Here is a 10,495-nt window from a genome sequence, read left to right as displayed (position 1 = left end):
AGCCGCGGGACCCTCTCATACCAAAGGTGTTGATCCCAATTCCGGAGGAAAGCTTTGAGTTGTCTGAACAGGTGTAGTGTAGATAGTTGATGTGTGTGTTTGAATAATAAAGAAAAGTTGTAGTTAAAACTTGTTATATAATTGTTTGTAATAAAGAGAGTTTATACGATTTTAAATTGGGTTTGTAATAAAGTTAGATTGTTGTTCTTGTTTTCATACTTCAACCTAAAAAAATATTGGTTAGTGTTAAAGGGGTTTATATATATATATATATATATATATATATATATATATATATATCTGTTTAATTATTATACAGATTATACAGGTTTGGTGATTAGCTAGTAACCCCTAAACTTATATCTCGGGTCTGGAGGGCGTTACAAAACATCCCTATATGAGAATTATAAGATAAAAAGTTTGTGATTTGGAATGTTAGGATTTATGTTTTATAATTTAAATAAACTATTGAAAGAACATAAATTTGGTAAACTTGAGCCCATGCCCCGTATGTCCGCCTCTAAGCCCGATTTTTTTTAGTTGTATATCCTCTGATTTTCTGTACTACGAGACTAGTTAACTTGTAGAGGACCGTTTTTTCTAATTATATATCCTCTAATATTCTGTACTACGAGACTAGTTAACTTGTAAACTCTTTATTATGTTGTAATCCAGATCCTACCAGATATGTTTTACAATTTGCAATAACCATTTATATTCTTGTATATTTCACTTTTTACAAATTTCTCAGATCTGGTAAGTATAATTTTAATGAACTATTTTTATTTATCATTTATCGTACAAGTCGGTGGTTGAACCGCAAGTCGATCCGCACCAACCGCAAATTCGTAGTTGAAAAAGTTGCAATTAAGCGCAACCGCAATTGCGATTGTGGTTGAGGATTTCAGAAAACCGCTATACGAGATTTGGTGCAATTTTGACCTTCTAATGGCACCAAACCTAATCGTGTACACCCTAAGATAGTCCAGCCTCCAGAGTAAGGGAGCAAAAGTTAACAAAAACAGCATATCAAGATATTGGAAAACAGTATCTCTTACACGAGAGAAACCTTGATAATTCTCAGGACAAGTTCAGAAGTTGTGAACCACCAACAAATTCAGGAAGATAGGCTTAATGGTGCCATGCACTCAATGAACAGATAATGGCAATCCAGATAAACCAGACAATTAGCAGACCCAACATTGTAACTAACAGATTCCACCCACCTCATTGAGTTATTAAACCCTAACTTTCTTGCTACTGCTACAAGCTGGACACTTGTATTGCTTGATGTGCTCGGCCCTGGCTGGGGTGATCTTCACACACTTCCCATGAAACCACTTCTCACAAACGTCGCAGCAAATCCAAAACTCATCTGCAGCATAGTCCCCCCCACATGCTCCACACAAAGTATCTCCGTGATCCTCCTCTTCTTCTTCTTCCTCCAGTCCCTCTTCATCAGAGTCCTTTCCTTGCATCTTTGTGTATTTGCCTTGTGATTCAGAACCTCGCTGCATTTACATTCCGTCATAACACTTCAGTGGGAAGTCAGGTTCATTTTAAAATTCGTTACAAACTTACATCTAACTATTCGGTTAGCGTCTTTCACTTGATAAATCATGAGATAAAAAAAACAAAAAAGATGCAACTGGTAGGAATTATTTTTTTTTATTTTTTTTTTTTAATCACAAACCCAAGCAAATTCAAAACTTTGAGGAATATCCTCAAAGCTGTTAGTTATGGTCCCTGTAGTTGCAATTGATATTTATCATAAATAATTATATGTTAGAGAACCAGGTAAACATGACTAATTGATAGGTTAGACGGGTAGACTTTAATTGACATATTAAACAAGGTCATAGGTATTACCCCTCTTGTGTTTGACTTGGCCTTGGTGCTACTTTGATTTGAAACTGCTGACCTCTCTCTCGGATTTTTCTTGGCAATTCCAGCAACAACTTCATAAACTGTTGGCATCTCATTTATAAGACTAAAAAGACGTTTCCTGCATTTCAGGTATTATTAGAATTAATATTTGATTTCATAATGGGTACTTACTTTTAAGTTTGGTTTCACAATATACTTTTTTTAAACTTGTAGACTAGTGGCTAGCTGTTGAATTAGTGAGACTAATATGTAACAGAACAGTCTTATTTAGGAATACAAGTAGCCTTGCTGCTAGCGAATTCTGTGATTACAACTGTTTGAATGCTATCCTCGTGGCAATGTACAAAATGTTAGGATTCATTATTCAATTAGACCAAAAAATCTTTGTGTTTATGCCAGCAGATAGTGTCCATTTATTTTAATTTCAAAATATATTTGTCACCAACTACTTCGTCTATGCATCGGATTATATGAAATAGGAACTTGACTTACAATGAATTTGTCAATTTCAAATTGATAAACTATGCTTGTAGAAAATGGACATGATTATAAATAAATACATTATTTATTCTAAAATAATAAATTAGGCATGATAAAATGTAAAGCATAATCAGCATAGTTCTAATAGTTCTATTTCTAAATGAGATTCCAAATCAACAATGATGTGCAGACTGGAAAAAATAAAGAATAATCTTGCAATTTCAGGTTCCCAAAATGTGTATTTGAGAAGGGAGGAAAACCTGTCAGCTCTGTCAAAACCAAATCTGCTGCCAAAATAGAAGGCAACAGAGATTAGCCATGTATCACTGTGGACTGCAACAAGTGACAACCAGTCCTTCTCCTTCATTCCATCTCTGGCAAAGTTAATACCTAACGCAGGCTCTGGCAGCTCCGGTGGCACTTCATCAGCAGGCAAATTAACTTCCCATTGTTCATTAGGATATCCATACAGACAAAGGTTTTCCTTCTCTGTAAGTTCAAAAAGGAAACATGTATGGTACAGTCATAATATAAAAAATATTTGAAGCCATAAAAAGAGCAAAACTATCATCCTTCTGTTAGAAGTTAAAAGATAGTGGTATTTGAGTATACAGACACATGAATACACATTATGGGCATTCAAACCATACGGAAAACCAGTACAAGATCCTGAATTCTATTTATTTTGATGTGCTTAAAATACAAACGATGCATTCTGCAACCACAAAAAAATACCAAAACATCCTCAAAGTAGTTACCATAACACTTTGAGATATTGTGTATATGGCTATATACTAAAATTCTTAATGTTAAACTGTCATAAAGAAAACCTGTACATTATAGCACAAACACATCAAATTACAGATTATTTGCAGATTCGAACTTCATGAACATGGATATAAGTTTTTCTAACACAAGTTTTGAGAAGCTTTAGTTAACCTAACTAAAGAGATCAATGAAGATGATGCGCAGCAAAAGATTGTAAAAATGGAGTATAAGTGACATACTAGCACCAAACATATGTAATATATTATATATGTATAGTTGCATATGTATTTCTGTGTGTAAATGATACTGAACCAATTTCAAAAGTTACAACATCGTAAAATAGAAAGAGAAACCTATTTTCATCACCATTGAGTATGATAGCTAGTAAGCTAGATAGATAGAGGACTGAGTAAAAAGTAGAAGGATGTAAACTGGGACAGCTATAAGTTAATAATGTAGTACAGCTTATGTTATTACTTCCCGGGATTACCCTCAAAAAAAGGAACCTTTCCTCTCCCCAGCCATTTCGGGTTAAGAAGATGTGAAAGCGAGAAATGAAATGTTTTACTAATTCCTTCTATGCAGCTATACAGCCATCTTAATAGTATCCCGTCATCTTACAGAGGTAACAGAGTGCATTTAGTGTTGCCTCTACTAAGCAATCAACGGCAAAGATATTTTAGAGGAAAAAAAAAGTGGCGCAGGTAGTAAACCACATTGCCTTTATTAAAAAAGTCAATGTAAACTAGGAATCGGACATCCCATCAACAAAGATAACCTTTGAATACTTTACAGTTCATAGTATTACAGATTACAGGATCAATAAATAATTTGCGCTATTCAAATAGATCAAAGAAAACAACGCAACCAAGAGCATAACCGATCAAGCACCGTGTCAAAACTGATCATGCTTAATCGTACTGAACATGTATTCTACCTCCTACATATACATCAACCACCGTGTCAAAACTGATTATGCTTAATCGTACTGAACATGTATTCTACCTCCTACATTTATACACACAATGCAGTATTTTCATGTTCAAACTTGTCATACTCGGTAAAAGTTTTCAAGGAGCCTAGAGAAAATCAACGAAAGCATATATTAAAAGTAAATTGTACTTCATTTAGATATAAATATAAATGTTACATTTAAACATGTGGTAGACGGTCTGGAACCGGAGCAGAGCACATATGTCCGATTAAATCAACCACATCTAAAAATAAAATATCACTTTAAATCAAAAAATGTACAGTATAAATTACTAGATCGTGTACAAATATAACTCAATACATAAAACAAACACCTGAGTATGAAATCAAAATTGTACACAATAGACAGCAACAGGACTCGAACAAACACAGAAACTTCACGTCTAGACCAAATAAATAATTACGAAAAAATTAAATCAAACTTCAGCACAAGCACAATTAGTGTAGCATTTGTAGACTCTAGGTAAAATCCACACACACAAACACATACAATTGAACATATATTACAAGCACATATAAAAAGAGGACGATTAATCGCGACTAACCTGGATCGCAAAGCTGGTAGAACTCGGTAACATCTGCAATTGGAAACAAACAAACACACTCAAACATCAATTAATTACATAAAAAAATCAATTAAAACACACAAAATCAAAATGCGGTACAATATAAGCACAAACAAGTTGAAATTAGAGGTAAATAAAGAGAAACAGTCGCATTTGAAGAGAAAGTAACAAATAAAATCACAATTAACACAAACAAAGATATGTAAGTATAGGTGTGTGTAATACCGGAGGTGAGGGCTTTGATTAAGGCGGTGCGGCGAGCTTTGAAGTCGGCGAAAACTTCTTCTACTGTTCGAGGGGCGTAGCCTCCTTCCATTGTTTGCTACTAGCTGAGTTTCACAAACACAGTTTACTACCTGTTTTTTTATTTTTATTTTTAAGTGAAAAATATAGACCCGGGATTTATTTATTTAATTTTATATGGGGGACAGTCGACAATAAAAATGTGGGGAATGTTCTCCACGGGGAAATTATTCTTTTATTGTTTGTTTCTCGATTCTTATTTTAAGCGGCATCAACGTTGATTAATTGTATATTTGATTAGTTGGAAATTAATCCAGTTTTTTATTATATTGATTTAAAATTTGTTTACACAATTATATATTTCTCGTGTTATATTCGATTGTATACAGTTTTTTTTCAATATTCGACATATATTGTAATATGAATATAAAGTATATTTTCATAATTGTTTAAATTTTTTTCTTTTTTGTATTAAATTTTAAACAAATTTTTTTATTAAATAAACAAATTTAAAAACTATTTATTAAACTATAATTTTAAAATACATGTCGAGTTCTGCCCCCAATATATATATATATATAAATGATCAAATATAAATTAAACTTAAAACAAAAATTAGAAACTATTCTAAGTCATTACATCAATCTGATTTAATGCTCCCATAAAAGCAACACACCCAACTAATCTACATCCTATCACACACAATTTCAGATTTCTCCTCCGTTTTTATTTTAATTTTTCCCGTCAAATGGTAAGGTTTTTCTAAAATACGACTTTACTATATTTTTATCCATCTCTCAACGATCGATTTACATATGATATGTGTTATATTTCTAAATAATTTTAAAAAAAATTATTTAATTTCTAATTTTTATTCTAAAATTAGTTTTAATTAGAATATTTCATGTATATATATAATACGTGGGGGATTGGGGAGTATTACATGTTTGTTATAAACCTTGACTGAAAATATTAGTTATGTTTAATGTAGAGGAAGTATAGGAGAATAGAAGATGGAGAGAAAGTTGTATTGTATTTCATTAGCTAAATGAGCTATTTATAGTAGTTGGTTTACAAGGCTTACTAAGTAAGCTATTCAAATCTTCTTTATTAAGTATTACAAAACTTCCTCAATAAGCTTTACAAGTCTTCCTTGATAAGCTTTACAAGTCTTTCTCGATAAGCTTTGAGAGTCTTCCTCGATAAGCTTTGAGAGACTTCCTCGATACACTTTGACAATCACTTTATATTTATTCAAATATTTTAACACTCCCCCTTGATTGTCAAATGCGAGTTATTGCAAAGATTGACTGCCTCGTTAAAACCTTGCAAGGAAAAACCCAGTGGGATAAAAACCTTGACGAAGGAAAAAGAGTACAGCCTCCCCCTGAATAAAATGTCTCACATTCTGACATTTTGATGTAGCAAACTTTTTAACCTCCGCATACCCATATTATTTCTCAGCTTCTCAAATGTTGATGTAGGTAGTGACTTTGTAAGTATATCCGCCAGATTATCGCATGAGCGAACTTGTTGAACATCAATATCACCATTTTCTTGAAGTTCATGAGTGTAGAAGAATTTTGACAATATGTGTTTTGTTCGGTCCCCTTTAATATATCCTTCCTTAAGTTGTTTGATGCAGGCCGAGTTATCCTCGAATAGAACAGTAGGACTGTCTGAAATACTTGATAATCCACATGATTCTCGAATATGTTGAATAATCGACCTTAGCCAAATACATTCTCTGCTTGCTTCATGAATTGCTAGTAATTCTGCGTGGTTTGATGAAGTTGCAGCCATAGTCTATTTTGTATACTTCCAAGAGATAGCAGTATCACAATATGTAAATAGGTAACCTGTTTGTGATCGCCCAAAATGAGGATCCGACATGTATCCAGCATCTGCGTATCCAACTAGCCGTGATCTTGAATTATTTGAGAAGAATAGTCCAAGATCGATTGTCCCTCGAAGATATCTGAATATATGTTTTATTCCATCCCAATGCCTTTTAGTGGGGTCAGAACTAAATCTTGCCAACAGATTCACTGCAAATGCAATATCAGGCCGTGTGTTGTTTGCAAGATACATGAGAGCGCCAATTGCACTGAGATATTGAACTTCAGGTCCAAGAGTCTCTTCATCTTGTTTTCTAGGACGGAAAGTATCCTTTTCAACCTCGAGTGATCGAACAACCATTGGTGTGGTTAGTGGATGAGCTTTGTTCATGTAGAACAGATCAAGAATCTTTTCAGTGTAGTTTGATTGATGAACAAATATTCTTGAAGATAAGTGCTCCACCTGTATACCTAAACAAAATCTTGTCCTTCTAAGATCTTTCATTTCAAACTCATTTTTCAAATAGTTAGCAGCATTAGTAATATCTTCAGTAGTACCGATAATATTCAAATCATCCACATATACAGCAATAATAACAAAACCAATTGATGATCGTTTAATAAAAATGCAAGGACACACTTGATTATTAACATATCCATCATTCAATAAGTATTCACTAAGCCTGTTGTACCACATACGACCAGATTATTTCAAACCATACAATGATCGTTGTAATTTAGCAGAATATAAATGTCGAGGCTTAGTGTCCTCAATATTTAACCCTTCAGGAATTTTCATATAAATATCACTATCAAGTGATCCATATAGGTATGCTATCACAACGTCCATCAAACGTGTTTCCAGTTTTTCCATACAAGCCATACCCATTAGAAAACGAAAAGTAACTCCATCCATCACAGGAGAGTATGTTTCCTGGTAATCAAAACCAGGTCTTTGAGAGAATCCCTGGGCTACTAGCCGGGCCTTATATCTCACAATTTCATTTCTCTCATTTCGTTTTCGTACAAACACCCATCTATTCCCGACAGGGACTACACCAGCTGGTGTTTGGACTGCAGGTCCAAATACATTTCTCTTGCGCAAGGATTGCAATTCTTCTTGAATCACAATTTTCCATTTTGGCCAATCATCTCGGTGTCGACACTCTTCCACACTTTGTGGTTCCGGATCGGAGTTCATAATAATATCAGATGCCACGGAAAAAGCATATATATCATCAACCTCAATACTTCCACGATCCAGTAATTTCGCGTTATGGACATAATTCATTGAGATCTCATAATTTTCAGGTACCTTTGCTTCTGTGGAAGCATTTGCCACTTCTGGGGCATGTGCCACTTCTGGGGCAACATTCTCTTCTGGAGGGAATCCCACGTCTGGGAGTTTTGTTACAGCCACTTCAGGGGCTTGAACCTCTTCAGGAGGCAATACCACTTCTGGGGTATTTTCAGAAACTTTTGCCACTTCTGGGGCAATTCCAATCAATTTCCGTTTTCGTGGTACAATATCTTTTGCACCAATAGGTCTACCACGCTTTTGGCGTGGCTTTGAATTACCAATCAATTCTTCAGGAATTGATGTCTTAGTAGGGATTTCAACTCATTTCGGAGCATTAATAGCAGGTATATGTGACCTTATAATATGTCTAGAGTCACTAAAGGCATCCGACATTTGATTAGCAATATTTTGCATATGAATAATTCTTTGAACTTCAGATTCACATTGATTAGTACGTGAATCAATAGAATTTAATCCTGACGCATTCCATGATATTTCGGAATTTAATTTATGCAAATCATTATCTTCCCCTAATTTAGGGAACATGGATTCATCAAAATGACAATCACCATAGCGAGCAGTAAAAACATCACCAGTTAATGGTTCCAGATACCGTATAATAGACGGAGAATCAAAACCAACATATATACCAATTTTTCTTTGAGGTCCCATTTTATTTCTTTGTGGTGGTGATATAGGAACATACACAGCACAACCAAATACTTTTAAATGAGATATATTAGGTACTTGACCAAGAACTAATTCTTGAGGGGATTATTTGTGGTAAGCAGAAGGCCTTATTCTAATTATATTTGCAGCATGAAGTATTGCATGACCCCAAACAGATATAGGTAACTTTGCCCTTAGGAGTAAGGGACGAGCAATAAGTTGAAGTCTTTTAATTAAGGATTCTGCTAAACCATTTTGTGTATGTACGTGAGCCACCGAGTGTTCGACTGAGATTCCTACTGACATACAATAATCATTAAAAGTTGCAGATGTGAATTCAGCAGCATTATCTGTAACACCCCCAAATCCGGGGTCGGGGATCCGGGTTGTCACGAGTTCCATTTCCCTTAATAACACCCAATCTTAATAAACAATCAACTACTCTGTACTGTGACCCCACAATAAACACACACATCACAAGTTATAGTCTCAGAGATGAATATCCAAAAATAACACGAGTTATTTTATTCCACAATTATATGCCATTACACCTTAAAAGGGTTTCTGAATAAATTTACATTTATTTGCCATTATTACAATTCATAAAGATACATAAGTCTGGTACATCAAAAGTTGAAAGCCTAACCTATTGGTAGTTCCTACCTCAGCTACAACGACATCAACGCCTATAGGAAACTGCGGAACGTTTCCTATCCACTCGTGAATTGGGAGCTTGGTCCTGTTCATCTTGTCTATCTGATGTTGTGTGATGAAAGAAGAAAGTAAGGGTGAGCAACAAGCTCACCGAAATAATATGTATAATGATTAACAATATATGAGCATTCTCACAGTACTCATGAAAGTCTTGGTCAAGTAAAAAAATGAACCAAGTTTGATATCTTATCGCGACCAAGTCGCAAAATATTCAGTATATATGTATATATACTTTTCAAAATCTTGGAAGTCCTCTTCCATGCATAATATACACAGAGTTCCAGTTGATAACTGTATAAATATATCGTTGCAAGGTGATCTAATATATCTAACCTTGTCTCAACGTTTTTGTGAAAATCTTTGTCATGCATAAGATAATCATAAACCAGATATAAGTTGAAAAGATGAAGTTACAAGATACTCCAATATACTTATATCTTTTCCGGATACTACTTGAACTACCACCGTTCAAGGTATCATCAGTTTCAAAAGTTCATCACATAGATGAGACTACAAGAAAAGACTTGAATAGATTCAATCTTTGAAATATCCTCAAAATGAAATGAAGTTACGAGATACTTCATTTGATGAAAACATCATTTTGAAAACTCGACCCTGCCAACACTCAACAATCGCCCAACCGTAGTGTTAGGTCACACACACACTGTAGAGGGGGTGAATACAGTGTATAGTACACTCAAATCGAACTTTAAGAACTTAAGTAACAGAAAACAAACTTTATTGAAACAATAAACTCTGTTACAGTATGGAACTGTTACCTCTCAGTGATGAACAAATATCACGAGAGCTGCTAGGGTTACAATAAATAATCTTCTCTAATAATGATAACACTTATAGTGTAAACCCTATGTCTGTGTTTATATACTACACAGTTACAAGATAATCGCTAATTGATATGGAATATAATTCTGCTTCCTAAAATATATCAATCAGATATCTTTTCTTCCAAGTATTCCATTCTTCACGGAATTCCTTCTTCATGCATATCTCTTCTTATGTTTATCTCAATCTTCTTT

General features: G+C 34.2%; 2 protein-coding genes across 2 annotated transcripts; both read right to left on the bottom strand.

Annotated features, from left to right (window-relative positions):
- Positions 1-1,012: 1,012 nt before the first annotated feature.
- On the bottom strand, positions 1,013-5,075 carry LOC141724558 (PHD finger protein ALFIN-LIKE 5-like). The gene is made up of 5 exons (XM_074526734.1): positions 4,920-5,075; positions 4,674-4,706; positions 2,628-2,856; positions 1,870-2,005; positions 1,013-1,511 (listed from the first exon to the last, which is right to left on the bottom strand). Exons 1-5 carry the CDS (start codon positions 5,008-5,010, stop codon positions 1,239-1,241), a joined length of 762 nt encoding a protein of 253 aa, XP_074382835.1. The 5' UTR covers positions 5,011-5,075; the 3' UTR covers positions 1,013-1,238.
- A 1,668-nt stretch (positions 5,076-6,743) lies between these two features.
- On the bottom strand, positions 6,744-7,136 carry LOC141660426 (secreted RxLR effector protein 161-like). Its single transcript, XM_074467410.1, has one exon. It carries the CDS (start codon positions 7,134-7,136, stop codon positions 6,744-6,746), a length of 393 nt encoding a protein of 130 aa, XP_074323511.1.
- Positions 7,137-10,495: the final 3,359 nt, after the last annotated feature.

The sequence above is a fragment of the Apium graveolens genome, chromosome 5, assembly GCF_009905375.1.
Source record: "Apium graveolens cultivar Ventura chromosome 5, ASM990537v1, whole genome shotgun sequence".
Taxonomy (NCBI): Eukaryota; Viridiplantae; Streptophyta; class Magnoliopsida; order Apiales; family Apiaceae; genus Apium; species Apium graveolens.
This window is presented reverse-complemented; position numbering and strand designations above follow the sequence as displayed.